Source organism: Lissotriton vulgaris, chromosome 4_1, assembly GCF_964263255.1.
Source record: "Lissotriton vulgaris chromosome 4_1, aLisVul1.2, whole genome shotgun sequence".
NCBI classification, from domain to species: Eukaryota; Metazoa; Chordata; class Amphibia; order Caudata; family Salamandridae; genus Lissotriton; species Lissotriton vulgaris.
In genome coordinates, this window is record NC_141691.1 from 1,737,465,416 (window position 1) to 1,737,484,010 (window position 18,595).

The 18,595-nt window shown below is 41.8% G+C and overlaps 1 protein-coding gene across 1 annotated transcript in view; it reads right to left on the reverse strand.

The window, feature by feature from the left end:
- CPQ (carboxypeptidase Q) overlaps window positions 1-18,595 on the reverse strand; it is a 2,019,872-nt gene that overhangs the window by 1,434,743 nt on the left and 566,534 nt on the right. The window contains exon 3 of the mRNA XM_086966033.1: window positions 4,468-4,675. Within this exon, the coding sequence (XP_086822159.1) occupies window positions 4,468-4,675 (208 nt within the window). The remainder of the gene's footprint in view (window positions 1-4,467; window positions 4,676-18,595) is intronic.

The following is an 18,595-nucleotide window of genomic DNA, read 5'->3' on the forward strand; positions in this document are numbered from 1 at the left end:
TTATGTGCCAATCAGTTTAAGCCTAGTTCAAACGACCAGTACAGACAACCCCATTTTTTTTGTTCAGGAGTACACACGTGGTGGTTACCGCCACACAAGCAAGGGGCCCGGCCAAGAGTAAAAATTAAAGCCCACATTTAGAATGTTTGATATCAGTAGTTTTGGAGTTTTTGTTTGAGAACTCCGATACATTGGCAAAACAGTGAATTTGAGACATGGTCCCATAGGAAGGAGATTGAATTCCACCTTTAAGTAAACATTAACATCATTGTACTGTTGATAATTGAACTTTCACAATGTGGGAGATTATTTGGAATATATCCATGTAAACAATCCGTGGTATACCTGAGGGTCAAGATTACATTTATTTTTGCATCAAAGCTTTATGTTGAGTGGTAGTTGACTAGTAATTAACGTTGTCAGTAAAGGATCCCTCTTCTGACTTACACTAGACTATAAGCATAGAAGGGGTGGGCCAAATACTCAGTACTAAATCAACACAACCTACCAGTGTCGTAATGCAGGCCTCTGCATCGTGGGGGACACCTAACCCATCACGGACCCCCACTCAGTCCAAATCCACTTGGGTAGAGGGAGGTATGAGAAAAAGGAGACTACCATCTCCTAAATTCCTCCTCCAGGGCAACAGAGGGGGGTTCAACTTCAAAATAGGTGTAAATAATATGGGTGGAAAAGTTGGCATTTTTCTCTTGGAGACAATATCCATATTTACTTTAACAAACTAGGACTGTGGACTACTTATAAATAATTGTTTAATGAAAGCATACTGAATATCCAACCCTCAATCGGCTCTAACCCGGAAGTGGCATAAGCTCTTAAAGGTTAAAACAAACAGTCCTACAAAGGATTACTCCTACATGCCCTACTGAACTAAAATTAATTCCTTATTAAAAAATACTTCAACAAGCACTTAGTCTACACAGAAATTTTATAGATGTTGCTCTTAGAGCAATGGGCATTTTTGTTACTCCAAACTAGATCCAAAACTGTGTTTGCGGGACCGTTTTGGATAATCAAAATAAGTTGGAAAGCCGGCAGCAAAATAAGAGTTAAACAACAGATAAGGCGTGAAATAATGTATTGTTTAGTTTGTGAGCTATAACAGTATAAAACAGCATATTACAACAATACATTTAAGCAAACCCTTAAAATCACAATAAACAGACACGAACCTCATGAGGTATCATCTCCTACTGAGATTACACAAATTAAATTACACTTGGTTTGTAGTGAAATGTGTCACTAGCCAGCCTGTCAATACAGATGTACATGTATGTGAATGCTGGAATTAGTTGCACAGACTGGAACCCCAAGAACCAACAGATTTTGTGTTTGAGCGACAAATTCCTTTATTGACATTGATGTGCAGATCATTTGCTTGATTCATACAGAGACCGCGGGAGTCCAAATGCAATCCAAAAAGGACAGTGCCATGGGTATAGAACTCTCATTTGGGAGAGTCTTTTCCACAGAGGAAACATATGCCTTGGGTTCGAGATTGGCCCATGTCAAATATGTAAACAAAATAAAGTGGCCAAGACGGCCTTGTTTCATTTTCACTGTTTGTACCAATTCTTCTACATACCTGGGTCGCAAATCATATCCGAGCTGTGATCCAGGGGCTGCTATATATTAAACCTATTATAGAAAACAAAGGTCCTAAGGATAATTCAATTGAATAAACAATATAATTATAGACCAAAATCAGTGCTGTAATCAAATTTCCTACACCCAGCCGGGTGAGGGAATATTTAATTTAAGATGAAAGAGAAATCAATTGACCTAGGGGAGGTCACATACAAACATTTAAATAGGGCACAATCCTGTACCTATCCCAAAGTCAGAAAACATGTAGTGAGAAAAGTAAACAAGTCAAGAAAAGAGTTTTACAGGCTTCGACATATAGTGTCTACAGAACAATATACAGATGGATTTACTGCAGAACTGTTTAAGCGTCGACGTTCCGATCCCCTGGCTCCTAATAAACCGGGATCATCATCAGGACTATATTAATCCTTGCCTGTTTTAATTGCGAGCGCCTGCCAATTCCCATTGGTGGTCTGGGTCAGGCGCTGATGTGAATGAACAAGGTGTGTAACATTTTGCAAGCGACAGTTGGCTCCAACGTTTTTTGCCTGTAAAACTCTTTTCTTGACTTGTTTACTTTTCTCACTACATGTTTTCTAACTTTGGGATAGGTACAGGATTGTGCCCTATCTAAATGTTTGTATGTGACCTCCCCTAGGTCAATTGATTTCTCTTTGATCTTAAATTAATTATTCCCTCACCCGGATGGGTGTAGGAAATTTGATTATAACACTGATTTTGGTCTAAAATTTTATTGTTTATTCAATTGAATTATCCTTAGGACCTTTGTTTTCTATAATAGTTGACTACCCATGGTCCAAGGTTTCTATTGGGTTCCCTTGTTTACATGAAAAAATATATTAAACCTATAGCCATCGGCGGAAAACATGCAACCGCAATGCCAAAGCGTCATCCACAGCAAGGTATGGTTTCACCCATTAACTGCTGGGTAGAAGCCTGTTACAACCACATACAGTGAGTGATGAGTGCGGTTATTGATTGATCTCTGGTTATGAACAATAATGCAAAAGTACTGTCTGTTGTTTCCATACTTCATTGTAACCCTGTTTGATATAATGGAAGGATGCCCTTCGCTTCAGGCAAAGCTTGCAATTCACCTGAATGAATTTGGTATATATTTTACATGGCTGCCCAAGAGGGAAATTATTCGATAGCTGTTTGGGAGAACAGGGTTGCTCTTATTGAACACTGGAACCAAAATGGAGGTACACTATGAACTGACAATGGGTTATATGGCAAAAGTAGACAGGTAAAAGGGTATACTTATGGAAGACTAGATCACTTTTAAAAAGGACTCCGACCTGGTGCAGAAGATGATGGCACATTTCTCACATGGACTACCAGACTAGTATCCTTTGATGAGAAAACAAATTATCTGACGAACTGTAGAACTATCTAGAACGTGTCCTGTCTAATAACTATAATGTACTAGTGTAGTAAGCAGAACAACACATCAAAATACAATCATACCCAAGACATATCATTGGTCTATATAGATAATTCATGATCTTCCATAAATAGTTTGCCACATTAGATTTAGGTTTTTCCAGGATTTCAAACCACTTAACTTACAGCCAGTCTTTTTAGTCTCCATCTTAACTTCCCTTTTTAAGCTAGCAACCCTCAAAGATAGGACTCTCCATAGAGGAAGACTAAAATGATGCAGACAGGCTACAAAATTTACGGCTTATCTTCTGTTTTTCTTTCTCCTCAGAGCAGGTTTAAACTATTGCATGGATTGCTTGGTCATAGCCCAGCAATTGCAACGGATATTCCAATTCAGGAACAATGCAAAGGGAAACTGTTGAGAACTGGTTCCCGCATGAGACATATAATGCTCAGCTTGAGCCAGTACACAAATTTACTTGTATTAGCCATAAAATTACCTCCAATGTTGTTGGTCACCATAGGAATTAAGGGATTACTAATTATTTTTGTTATTTTCCCAAGATTCAGCCTGGTTCTCTATCATCACTACATACCACGGAACAACCTGGATAGAAAAACCATCTACTTGCTGCAGCGACTGTAAAGTCATGGTTCGCTCTCAGAGTGGAGGAGGCATGCCATCTGACCAAGAGTTATAGGGTTAGTTTCACGGAGAACGGGTGTCGGTGGTAGTTCCCATATCTGATGTGAGGAGTTGGAAAAAAAAGAGGGCGCTAAGTTCTGCAGAGGAAGTTACAATTCAGCAGTGTTGTGATTCTTAGCGCTGCAATTGGTTTTATTATTTGAACGCGTCCTGTATGGCCCTAAACAGTGACTGCAAAAATCAGAAACAACTGTAAATTTACAATAGAATAATCCCATACTTCACCCCAAAGAGAAGTGTGAAAATGTAACCTATTACATCCTAAGTACATATTTACATCGATGTACAGTAATTCCACCAACAGGTGCAAGTGCCAGGCTTCGGTTCTTTTAGTCAGGTTACTACTTTACGGAAACCCCCAAAGTTCACCTGCTTGCTAATGTTGTTCATAAGATTCATCGGTTTAATATAGGTTACAGTCAGATTCCACCAAATATACCAGACAGTATTGGGAGTTCTGGTCCTGACACCCATCTTATTTGTGATGACAGTAATCAAGTTACACAGTGTTATATGCCAGGGTGGCCAAAGAAGGGCCACAGGGGCTGGAAAAGATACATTTATATGCAATGAATTTAAATGGAACTCATTTATATAGTCAGTGTCCATCCTAAAAATCTAGTGCGGATCCAGCCCTCCTGAACTTTGGACACCCCCTGTACGGGTAACATTACTTCAAACAAGGAAAGACTGACTATGCATGATGGAAGGACATATAAGAACATGTAGGAAGAATATGAACTCACCTATAGATGGAGAAGGGCGCTATCGATTTTATAAGAGAAGCCACTGCTCCAACTTTAGCAGCCTCTACGGCCCCAAACGCCCTGTACTTCACGCTTTCCCCATAGCTGATGTAAGGCTGGTTGTATACAACAATCTTGCCTTTGGCTTCAGCAGCTCTAGTGTGGAGCTCTTCAAAGGAAGTCACGAGCAGGACTTCTGCTGTAATTCCTGAAAAATAGTACAACAACATATAGGTTTACCGTTTTAAAAAAGAAATTAAATATCTTCATTAAGGTATGATTACATAACATTACATGGAACTGACACACCATTTCAATTTCCAGCTTCTTAATTCTGAAAACCTGCAATGGGCACTGCATGTAAAATTGTTCTTAATCTGCATACTATGTGCCAGACAGATGTTTCTGCCGGCCCAGTTCATAAACGGGGTTCAACAAATCAAAAAGTAGTTACGTACATAGTTGTATGTGATCTTGTCCAAAATCCAACATATATAAAATGGTTCTGACGAACTTATTTCGCCGAACCATAGTTGACAAGTTTTTCTTTTAGAATGACTTTCACTAGGTTGGCAAAACTAACTTTGCGAATGTTATTCTCGAAGAAACTTTCTCTTCTTCATGTTTAATTTTCGTTGTGTGGCTTTAAAGGGTTCCCCCTTTAAAGCTATCCCTGTTATCGAGACCCTATATCCTGCCTTCCATGCCCAGATTTAGTTCAAATTCCTTAGTCTCTTCCACAGTTTACCTGTTCTTTTTTCTTTTTTTCAATCCCTGTACTCCTGCTCCCAATATTCTGACTTTTACATATTCCTCTTACCCCCTCCAGCTTTAGTCCCATTCTTTACAAACCCCTTAATACCATTTTACTACCTTTTTCAAACCCCGTAACCTGTTAAAGTACCATTGCTTTTTCAAACCTCTTACTCCGTCTCCCAGTTTACTCTTTTTAACAAACGGCTTCCTCCCTCTCCACCTTTACTCCCTTTTTTAGAAACTCATTTCTCCCTTTTCCACTTTACTCCAATCATTATAAGATCAGTTACTCATCCATCCCCTTTACTAACATTTTACAAACCCCATTCTTCACTTCCTGATGTACTCCCTTTTATTTTTGTACTTACCCCTTACTCCCTGTCCTGCTGTATTTGTGCCTAACAAAAAAAACACCTATGTGCCCTCACACTTTACACCCATTTTTGTATTTTTACAATCCTGTTACTACCATTCCCATTGTATTCCCTTATTTATATACTCCTTTCTCCTCCCAATGCTACTCTGTCCGGTATGCACTACCCTTTTCCCATCTTACCTCTTTCGCATGCATTGTCTTCTTTCTCTATATTTAAGTTTTCCACAAATACATTGTATTTTCTTCGGAAGGTAGTACATCATTTTAACTTTTGTACTAAAGGAACCTTTCTTCAGCCTGTTCTCGTCAGGCTGACTTGCTTCGTTTTAGGAATTTGTCAAAATGGCGGATTACCCATTTAAATAGATTCCCTACAGTAGGGTTTCCAGATCCTTACTAGGTCCACTGTTCAGTTCTAGTGTCTGAGAGGAAGACCAGCTCAACAAGACATTCCAGTTCACAGGGAGCGCCGGCAGGGCAAAGCTGGCATAAGCGACTCCTAGCCGGTAAGGCAACGTATGCCCGAACACAGCAGTATAAAAAATACAGGCATAGCATAAGAAGAGCAGCATGAATGACCGTAATAACTTACTGCCCATAGTCTATTAAGTTCTCTCACCTGCAGTCAGACAGGGAAAAAAGCAGGCTCGGAGGCGGGTGGGAGGGGCTTTTATAAAAGAAAAAGAAAACAGACTAGCATGTAACTGTCATGTCAGGAACTGGGACCGCTACTTACAGTAATGACTGGGATGAGGAGGACTTTAATCGGGGTAGTGTAGATTACTGGTAAGTAACAGCAAATTCCAGTTCATTGTAGGAATTGTTCACCCCTTGCCTCAAATTTATTTTTATCATAATGTCCAATTCCATTCAGGGCTGCATTTTTAAGATCATGATTATTAGGATGGAATTTCAATACACTTACAAGACATGGTTAGTCTCCTCTTTGTCAGGGGCAAAGGAGGAATAGTCAACTTAATCATCTACTTTTCTCCTTTCCTATCGAAGTACACCTTTATCAATCACCGCTCTGGTGTGCTGGTCTCAGTATGGTCTCTCACCTCTGACTCCAGTTCGGGGACCCATTTCCATAGCATCAGAAGCACAAATCATTTATTTTAGGTGCTGTAAGAACTGGGAGTAAATCTCGGTAAGTGAAAGTAAGAACACAACCACTCCTCTTTCATTCAGTAAAAAATAAAAGACTAATTAGTTACCTCTTTTGCAAGCAAGCTTGGATTCTGATGACTTTCAACCAGCATTCCTGACCCATTTGTCTAATTGTATATTTACTGTTGAGTACTTATTGCATTTAACTCTCAGTTTTTTAGTGAAGCTTCTAAATGCCTTTGGTGCAGGAGCACTTTATCAAACATCTAAATACATAAAGGGTGTTCTAAAATGTTTGAATAAATTAATACCCTAGGTAGAATGTTGTCTTCTATTTCTACAAATCTTACTAATCAAGAGGCATACTTGCTCTGTTTATCACCATGTTAAACTGAGAGTTGGCTCAGATCTACACAAACCTCAAATCTAGCAAGGTCAGTAATGATTTGCATATTAACACCCACATGCATTAAGTGTTTTTGCATTCGCAAACGGTGCGAATCGCAATTTTCGGCCGTTTGCGAATGCAAATCCTTTTTTTGGGATGCATTAAGGTTTTGGGTATTTTCGCAATTTAAGAAATCGCAATTAATTTGCGATTTCTTAAAATGCGATAGCATTTAAGAAATAGCAATTTTGCGATTTCTTAAATGCTATGCATGATCAATTTTAAATTGCGAATTCGCACTTTGGAAGGGGTAAATTAGCATGAAGTTAAACTTCATGCTAATTTACCGAAAACTTTCAAACATGCACTAGTTGCATATTTGAAAGTTTAAATTTACATACACACATGTCCTTGGGTCATGTGTGTGTGTAAATTGCATTTAAACTTACATGTCAGGGGTGCAGGGAGGGGTTCTTTGAACCCCCCCCTGCACCCTTGAAATTGCATTCACATTTTGGGAATCGCAATTTGAAATTCGCAAAATGTGAATGCCTTCCCATTGATTCCTATGGGCCTTTTGGCCCATAGGAATCAATGGGAATTGCGAAATCGCAAATTAGAATTCGCATAATATTTGCGATTCGGTAAAAATTGCGATTTTTACCGATTCGCAAATATTTTGAGAAAATATACATACATCCCATTTTGCAAATTCCAAATTGCGATTCCCTATTTTTCGCAATTTGGAATTCGCAAACGGCCGGGATGATGCATGTGGCCGCAAGAGTGTTTAGGGAAGCATCCTTAGAACTCTTAAGGTGCCTTCATATAAAGGTAACCCACACAAAGCGTCTTAAATAACACTGTATTAGCTTGGCTCTTCCACAGACCATGACTGGCTAATACAAACTTCTGAATTCTCAATCGGATGAGAGCACCCTAGTAGCCGGAACTACACAACTTGATTCAGCAGACATCTGACCACGTTACGGTACTTCACCCCCGTCCATACTCCATCCTTCTCTATGTTTCCCTTCTTCTATACTCATTCCTATCTTTCTGTTTGTTAGTACAAAATATTTTTTCTTGGACACTTACTCTCCCAGGTTCAAGGAAACGTAATAATAATCTTATAGATGTAACTGCTTCCAGAATGGTGTTAATGATGCACTGCCTATCAAACAATCCTGTGCCCTAGTTGATCATCAACCTACACCAACAACTCCATTTTGAGACCACAGAAGCTCATTGCGTTCGCCAACCGCAACTCAGCCTACAAGGGACTCGACACTAATTTACAATTATAGATACCAGCTCCTCATCCAAACTTTGTTTACAGATTGATTATGTGCAATTCATTGTATGATGTCAAGGCGCGCTTGCAATCCTGTAACTGGGGTAATGACTGTCTCTATAAAATTCAGTAAAACCTGTTTGAATGAAAAAGATGTTCTCTTTTACTTTGAATTAACAAGAAAATGTATCCAGTTACTGTACACTTCTGCAGTGAATATATAGGCCTCATTCCCTGTCCTCGTCTGGTATCATTTCCTGTTTAGGTATTAAAGATGGAGTACCAAGCAATATTTTTTAATAAAGTAAGAAAACAGAAAGAATCAGTAGTAAAATGCCTCACATATTTTGAGTAATTTTTCTTGGTGACTTCTAAGGCTCCCAGGACCTCAAGGACAGCATGTAGGGCCAGATGTACAAAGCTTTTTTGAGGTCTCAAACGGCCTGATTCGCAGAATTTGTCTGTTTGCAATAGCAAAAAAGCATTTTGGTATGTGCAAACATTACATTGTGATTCAGTAGTCCATTACTGAATCACAATGTGTGTTTCCTACTAAATAATGATTCAGTATTTAGAAGGGGTGTCCCTTCCAAATACCAAATTGACATGGTATGTATTAATATATTGTGACCGAATCTGGTCGGAAAATAGTAATACTTTGCCACGAATTCAAAATTGGTGGTAACCCTTTGCAAATGGGATGTGGTCCCCATTGGACCCCGGCCCCTTTGAGATCAACCAGTTTAAAAGAACTACATTCAATACAACCCCCTGCTCCGCACCACCCCACTCCCACACCCAACATGGATATACATTGTATCATTCTGCGGTAGATCCTCCATCACACTTGACATCCCAATTAGCCCTCTGTAGCTCGGTCCACCTGAGTGAGAATATCCTTCAATGGAGACAGGCAGTCATCCCACTGTTCCATGAGGTTACACCTCCCATACCTGGCTCGTGTGTCAGCTTGGACTGAGAGCTCTGCAGAGGCCCAGCAAACCATATCTGTCTGCCATGCTGTAATTGGAGAGGGTAGTCGTCGCCTTCCAAAACATGGCAATGCGACGTTTTGCAAGTATGAGTGCTAAACCTTGGAAGTTCATCAGTTGTTACATATTTTTTGTTATCACTCCTACATTGAGGATGCAACGAGTGAGATCTCGCAGTAGGACAGAATTCGTATTTGCAGAGCTACAGGAGATCATCGTTTGCCAGTAATCTGAAATCAACGGGCACAGACACGACATATGAATAAAGTCTGCCTCAGCCTGCTGACATCTTGGACGGGATATGTATGATGTAGGTAGTTAAAATGAGTAAAATGGAACTGGGTATTCTGCGCAATTATTTTGGCGGACCCCAAACACTTCTGCCAATCAGAATCTGTCAGCTCTATGGACTATTTGTCCTCCCACCACCCTTTAGAGGTCGGGAAGCAAGTATCAGAGGGATGCCGACTCAGAGCTCCATAAAACATTTTTAAAAACATTACTTTATTAAAAAGCAATCACAGACATAGTGGTCTGTTGACCCCAGCTGGCCACCATCCCTGTGGCGGTTGCGATTCCTAGTGGGTTGCAAATTGCAACCAACCTCATTAAAGGTGGGCCGATTTTTGATCCATTAGGAACTGCAATTTGGAAATCGCAATTTCTAATGTTTATACATCTGTCCCTTATAGTCCAGGATCCACTCCAGGTCTAGCCACCAGCACAGTCCAGTCAACGTCCACTTGCCACTGGTCAATTTGTTTCTCCAAGAAAAAGGACTCTTTCAGTGTTTGGTGTCCCTGCCAATTCACCCTTGAAGCCCACTTCTTTGCCCGGAGTACAACTGGAGCAGGTGCAGCCCTCAGGTCTACACGCAGTCCACAGTCAGCTGTCTTCTTCCTCTTCTGTACTTCTGCAGGTTCAGCTGTGTTCTGAGGATCTGGAGGTGAGGTGCTATTTTCGTACAACACATCAGTCAATTATATGTTTTGTACTTCATCATCCAGAAGACGGCCCAGTATTTTTAGTTTCTAGAGCTCCCAAGCACTAAGGACTTAGTCAATGTGCCAACCCGAGACAACCAGACTGCAACCACAACACACTTAACAATATTTGATTTAGATGTGTTTCAGATAATGATCAATCCTATAAAAGCATTGAAGTGGTTATCAGGTAGTAAGCGCTATATAAATATCAATTACAAGTCCACATATCTTGATACAACCAATTTCCACGCACTAAGTTGGGTGCCGTAGCCTCACTTATATTTTATATGCTGATGAGCTGCTCCTAATGAGAATGACTCCCTTGGGGATGAAATGGGTTTTAGACATACTCTTTATTTTCATGTCACAGAGCAAATTGGAAGTAAACTTCACGAAGAATACAATTGTGAGGTTCAGCGAAAAATTAAGAACACATGATTCAGGGTACGAGGGTTACTTGTGATACACAGTAGAAATATCTTGGGGTAATATTCGATGCTAGGGGCATGTTCACACCGTACCTCGAGGCAAAGAAATATTCAGCTGCTTCCCTGATTGCGGGTTTCATAACCCTTTTAAGATCATTGAAGGGCAGATTATGGGTGCACGCAGAAGGGGATGGCCGCCAAATTCCTTCTGACAGTTTCAGCCAATCCTGAAGCTGCTCTCATTCATGAGAGCAGCTTCAGGATTGGCCTGAGCGCCGATGATTTGCACTCCCAGGGAGCCTGGGAGCTTGTGCTTGTCTCCAACCCAGGAACGCAGCTGAGTTGGAGAGAGCTTCAGTGTACATGACGGTTTGGCTGGTCTCAGACAGCCGGGCAAACCGACATGCGCACTGATAACAGTGCATACCACTCCCTGTGGTGCCTGTTATCCCGCTGGCCCGACCCCAAGACTCCATGAAACAAAATAAAACGGTAATAAACCCAGGATAATTATCATTGTATTTTTCTTTCTTTTTACGCTGTTGGAAGGGAGGGCGACTCTCCTCCGCCATAGCGGAGGAGCCGCCGCTGGCTTTATAATCATTGCACGCATCCAACCTGCAGGAAGCCGGGGAATCACTATTTGCTTTTAAAAACAACTTAACACCGTAACCAAAACGCTCTCTCCGCGAGAAGACCAAGCCAGGCTAGCAAAGAGGGCACATGCCAGGCAGGTCATCAATACTTACAGGACCCTTAAGCCCCAGCACTAAATGGAGCAAGGGTATGTGCACAACATAAAGCTGCAGTTTATGCGACTTCTGCTAGGTATCCATCCAACACTAGATGCAATACCGCTCTAGCTAACAGTTACCTGTAGGTTGTGTGGTTCTGGGAAAGCCCTGTAATATTGCCAGAACGAAGAGAGCCCTACGAGGCATACTTAATCAAATCATAATATGAACATGTAGACAAGGCCTCATTATACCAGTTAACCCTGAGTATCCCCAATTAAATGGGTAAATATATAGCAACATTTAGCTAAAGGTGAAAGCCCTTGAGCAGAGCTGATTTTCAAACACATATACCTTATGCGCAATATCTACAATGGCAACTGCTCTGTTCCCCTCGATACCACTAGCAATGGAAGCTTGTTCCCATGTTAAAAACCTATTGCAGACCAAGATACAACATAGTTATTCACCGCCACAGCAACAAGTGTTTTGTTGCTTTTAAGTGGACAAATATTTCACAATTTTTATAAATTAGCAACATATTGATCTGAGGTGACTTCTCTGTCTAGCGGATCAGTCTGCCCTATTGCTGAGGCATACCGGTACAATCTGTAAAACATAGGTATACATTGCTACTCATACTTGGGTAAAGTTGATAAGCAGTTTTACAAATAAATATCTTTTCTTTCTCTTCCATAGGATCCAATTGCCAGTATATCTGACTGTGTCCGACTGTGTAAAGGTGTTTTCTGGTTGTTGATATTTTTCTTCATACATTTTCATTTATTTTATTTCAGTACACCGTAGAACTCACAACAACCAGGACATCCACTCAGCTTGCAAGAAGGGTTTTCCTGTATCTTTTTCATTTTTCAGTACCCACGATAGCATTCTAATCTAATCCACTGGAAGCACCACTTTTCATATTACACAGGCCTAGTACCCAAATTATACAAAACTTGATCTAGACAGCGAAATTAGCAACGCCCTTTTAGCTCAGTGTCATCAAATTCTTCCCAACAACTGAAGACTCACAACTGTGATGCTGCCATATGTGATGCACAATATGTATCCTATTTATATAGACATTCTCGCAGGAGGTAGAAACCTATCCAATTATTTTTTTGATGACTGGTTGAGGCAGACCATTAGTGTGTTGGACCTTTTGAATTTCTGGTGTATGTGTTGAAATAAATCCATTGAGGGAATTTGCCACTCTTAGTGTCTGCAATCATGCTGTAGACCCAACACTGGTTGTAACACAATGGGAGGATGAAGGATTCACTGTATGCTTTCAAACCCTTCAATAGATCCTTCAAGCCACAGAGCTTGTTGGCAGAACCATGTCCTACATCCTTACGTAAGAAACATATTGATGCTCTCACAAGAGAATCGAGGAAGAGATTTAGACATTTCTCAAACAAAGCAAGGGTGTGTGTCTAGATTCTTAAAATATGCTACTATATCCCTCATGACAAATAAACCCAGACCATATCCTGAAGACTTGAACAAACACGCCCCAGTCTCCTTTTTCTCATCAGGATCATGGAAGGGGATCAATTAACAAGTCTGCAACTTCAAGGAATCAAACTCACTCCTCAACATGGTCAGATTTGATTTAGATCGACATCTTCATCATCATCTTCATCATCATCAATTGACTATTATGGCACTAAACAAATCCACATAGGGCATTCACACGATATAGGAGTTAATGAGGTATCTTTCATAAAGTATCCTCAAGGAAACTGAAAGTGAGTTCCTGAGCTTATTTTAATAATTTAAAAAAACGGCCATCTGTCTGAGATTGCAACACTTTTGGCTCATTTGTAAGCAGACTTTTTTCCTGATTACAATGTTATGTTTGGAAGAATACAGTTTTAGTCTATGTATCAAGCGCAGTTGGACATCACCATGTATGGCCTTGAAATGTATCCATGTCTATGTCTTTAGTGGAAGCCAGCGAAGTTTCTTTTCTGTGGATGTTATATGAATGGTCTTAGAGATGATCCCCTCTGTTCTGGCAGCTGTGGTTTGCATCTCTTTTAGTTTTCATTTTCGGGCTCTAACAGGAGAACATTATAATAATCCACTTGAAATCCACAATTGCTCTTACTATAGAGGCTTCCGGTCACAAAAGAGGCAGATGTGGCAGAGCACCTTGATATGATTATGAGAAAGGCAATCTAAAGGAACTGAGAACTCTGGCGGATATCAGGAAAGGTTTACACAATTATCTTGAACTATTCTAAAGCCAAGATGCACTTGAATTTTTAGCAGCATAGGATGCAGAGAATATGACTTACTTTAGCACTGCTATTCCCAACCAAGGCTAATAGATCCAGGTCTATTCTGTGTCATCCTCAGCAAAAAGTGTCACAGCTCTATATACAGGCTACCTTAGCCACATCTAAAGAGCCAAATGTATTTAGAAGCTAGGAAAATCCACATTGAACTTAAGAATAAACTTGAATACAAAATAAATGTTTCTCCTAGGAACAACGCCTACTGGAGGTCGTAGAGTTACCTGTGCCATAAATACAAAGGCCATTCATCTGGCCTTAAGAACAGTGGTAGCAAAATACTGCTAGGCATTAAGTTTAATACCAAGCAGTCAAGTAAAGTATCAGCATTTAGTTCAAGACATGGAGTCAATCTTCAGAGCTCTAGTGTATGGAAGGAGAAATGGTCCAGTGGCTTAGATCTGGACTTTGGAATCTAGCACTTGACTGAAAATCATCTGATTTGGGCACACTTCTTAAGACCCTTATGACTTAAACTGTAAATATGTGTAAAAAGTAATGTAATTATAAATATATAAAATATAATGTCTCTGCTAAAACTGTAAAATGCTCTATTGATGTGCGGTGCTCTGTTGGGACCTAACATGGCTGGTGCAATAAAAATAATAATTATTATTATTATTATTATTTAGCGATTTATAGAGCGCCTGGTGACCCGGAGGCATCCCCGCGCTATGAAATCAGTGGAGACCTGAGGGGAGGGGGAGGGATACTATTTGGGGAAAAGGAGAGTTTTCAATCTTTTACGAAAGAGGAGGTGACAGGATTCCAGACGCAGGCTGCGGGGAAGTGAGTTCCATCCTGAGGACGCTTTGACCGCAAAACGTCGACCACCGGTGCGTACCTTCCTGAATCTAGGGACAGTGGCCAGGCGTTCGTTGTCCGAGCGCAGGAGTCTGGGGGCTTTGTAGGGGGTGACCATGTCTTTCAGGACAGCGGGGCCTACCTCGTTGATGAGTTTATGGGCAGTGCACAGAGCCTTGAATTCTACCCTCTGGCGCACAGGAAGCCAGTGTAGGGCCTTGAGGGCAGGTCTGGCCGAAGCTCTGGGGGGAGACTCATAATGAGCCCCGCCGCCGCATTTTGAGTGCGTTGGAGTTTCGCCAAGGTGGATTCAGGGGCACCGAGGTAGACGGCGTTGCTGTAGTCTAGCCGGGCAAGAATGAGACCTTGAACCAGTAGTTTCCTGGATAAGGGAGGAAGAAGTGGAAGGATCTTGCGGATGGATCGCATGAGTCCAAAACAGATTCCTGCTGTTTTGGCTGCCTGGGTCTTCATGGTCAGCTCAGGTTCCAGCCAGACTCCCAGTGTCTTAATTTCTTTTTTCGGGGTTGGCACCTCACCGAAAACGTCTGGCCAGACCGACGGGGGAATGGTTGTCCATTTCTTGCCCATGAGCATGATTTCAGTTTTCACTCCGTTGAGCTTCAGAGAGGACTCACTCATCCAGATGTGAATGTCCTGGAGGCAGTTCAATAGGTTGTCTGGGTGGTTGTCGAGGTGAGATAATGAGACGACCAGTTGCTTGTCGTCCGCATAGCTCACTATTTTTATCCCGTAAGGGGTAACGACATCCTCAAGGGGGGCCATGTAAACATTAAACAGGGTGGGGTTAAGCGAAGACCCTTGGGGGACTCCGCTTGAGAGTGGTAGAGGGGCAGAGTGTGAGTTGCCGTCCCAAACCTGGAATGAGCGGTCTGATAGAAAAGAGTCTATCCAGGCGAGCACAGCGCCCGCGATTCCTGCCCTGGCCAGACGATGGAGAAGGACACGGTGGTCCACCGTATCAAAGGCTGCACTGAGGTCCAGGAGGATCACTGCCACTGACCCTCCTGAATCCAAAGTGCACCTTGCCTCCTCGATGACAGCGAGGAGTGCGGTGTCCGTGCCATGACCGGGGCGGAATCCAGTTTGAGACTGGTGCAGGAGTTTATTGGCCTCGAGGTACTGGGATAGTTGCACATTAACCAATTTCTCAGCCATCTTGCTAATGCATGGGAGAAGCGAGATCGGTCTGTAGTTGGCCATGTCTTCGGGGTCCAGTTGAGGTTTTTTGAGAAGAGCCTTGACAACAGCGCTCTTCCAGTTCGGAGGAACAGAGCCTTGCGAAAGGGAGATGTTGATTAGTTCCAAGATAGTGGGAGCTGTGCTAGGGGACACTGTTTTTAGGAATCTCACAGGGGCCGGGTCAAGGGGAGAGCCGCTCTTCATCTTGGCCAGTGTTGAGACTACTTCGTTCAGAGATACTGCTCTGAATATGGACAGCTGAGGATGTAGGCTGTTACCCATAGGGTTAGTGGCCGCCTCTTTGTCCGTGTGGTTGGATGGACTGGTAGGTGGGAGGGAGGCTAGTATCCGGGCAATTTTGGAATCGAAGTAGGTAGCCAGTTCCTTACTTCTGTCCGGAGGAGGTGGGTGCGAAGATGGTGGCACTGGTATTTTAAGTAGTTCTTTGGCTATGAGGTAAGATTCCCTCGCCGAGTTGGTGGAATTTTTTATTCTGGCGTCATAGTAGGCGGCTTTGGCAAGCTTCAAGGTGGATTTATAGATTCTCACCGAGCTGCGGTAGGCGTCCTTACTGGCATGGAGCCAGTCCTTTCTCCACAGTCTCTCTGTGTAATATACTTACATGATTAATCAATCAAACAGTAAATCTGTAGAGCGCTATTTGTCACCCATGAGGGTATCCTGGTGCTGGCAGGGTCCAGTTGATTAGGCGAATAGCCAGGTCTTCAGGGACTTTTGAAACTCTGGCAGAGATAGGAAAGTCCATAGATGAAAGGGTAACTCGTTCCATGTCTTCGGTGCTGGGTAGGAGAAGGACTGACCTCCGCAGCTGCTACGTCAGAGGCGAAGGGTGAGGGTTAGAGAAAGACGTGGAGCGGAGGTGTCTGGTGGGCTGATGGAAGTTCAGGCGGTGGTTCAAATAGGTGGGTCGGCAGATATGTAGGCTCTTGTATGCGTGCATTAGGAGCTTGAACTGGCATATTTTCAGAACAGGGAGCTATGGAGTTCCCTGAGGTAGGGGATGATGTGGGTTCATCTAGGGAGATGCAGGACGAGTCTGGCTGTGGCATTCTGTACTGTCTGCAGTCATCAGAGGTGAGCAGCGATCGCTGCTTGGAGAGCGGTGTTGTGGTACAGTCTGCTGGAGATTAGGGCCTGGAGGATGGTTCATCTTGAACTTTGGGGTAGCCATTTGAATATCTTATGAAGCAGGAGGAGGATGAAGAAGCAGGAGGAGGAGACAGAGTTGACCTGAGTCATCATGGTTAGCTTGTTTCCTAGAATAATTCCTAGGTTCCTAGCGTGGTCAGTGGTGGTAGGAGTAGGTCCGAGTTCCGAGGACCAGCAGGATGCATCCCATGGGGAGAATTTGTTTCCGAAAACCAGTGCCTCTGTCTTGTCTGTGTTGAGCTTCAGGCAGTTGTCCTTCATTCAGTTGATGACATCTGTCATGAAGTTGTGGACGTTGGTCTTCATGTTGGTGGTGTCTTTAGAGAGGGAAAGGATGAGTTGTGTGTCGTCAGCGTAGGATATGATGTTAAGTCTATGGGTTTTGGTTTTGCTGGACAGAGATGTCATTTATGTGTTGAAGAGGTTGGGAGGTGAGTCAATTGCACTAGTGTCTACACTTCGAATACTTTTCTGACATGAAATGTCTGGAGCGTCAAAAGATACCTAAAAGCTATAAAACATTCCAAATCAGGCATCCAATATTATGCTTTAATCTGAGAAAGTCAGATTACATCACACTTGGCCTGAAAGAACTTCACTGGCTTCGAATGAACAAAGAATCAAATTGAAACTTCTTCGCCCAACCAACAAAATCATTGGAGAATATAGCAGTGAAAACCTATGTAAACTTGCCACCCATTACATCCTAAGGCGAAACCAGAGGTCCTTCAGCTCCACCCTGATCAAGCCTGTTAAATACAAGAGGAAGCATCATAGAGAAATAACATTAGAAGACATTGTACATCCTCTAAAGATGCTCTGAACCCCAACTGTAGACCTCTGAACAACCTGACGTCCTTAAATAAGGCTCTTAAGACACTCATTTTCAAGAAGCCTTACTTGAACAGTCGATCACTGGTGGGATCACCCAACAACTCTATAAATGGCTAGCTCCCTTGACTGACATCCATAGCCACTCTTAACTCAAGTTTAATAACTCCGTTTATGTAGCAACAATGCTGAAAACTATTTATAGCAGGGAGACAGTGTATGTATGGTGCAATACTTCCATTTACTAGTGCACAGTAGGCATGTGGGTAGTATTCAAAATGAATAAATGTACTTGGTCAGCTAATATCTAGTCGTCCACTGACACTTGTATGCTAGATTATCAAGTGCAAAAAAATAGAGATGGCTAAAATATTGACAACCAGAACATTGTGACACATACATCAAAGTACAGATTTTCTATTATTGACAACACATCTATATACCTTGAAGATATATGTATTGTCAAGTACATATATATTCAGTTACGTATAGTGCACTTATACTTACCTATGTATACTGATCTTCATGATATTCTGTCACTATTTAAATATCTGGTCAATATTTAAAAATCACTATTGTGGTGTCATGCACCAGTGGAGTTTGGGAAAGCGTATCCGATCCATACATACAGTACTAATGTCAAGTATGTGTACCTGCAATCTCTTCTGTTGGCACTTACAACAACAAATTGAGAATAATTAGTGTGATTGATAAAAATTGAGACTCTATGAATGCAATGGTACTAGAACAGTA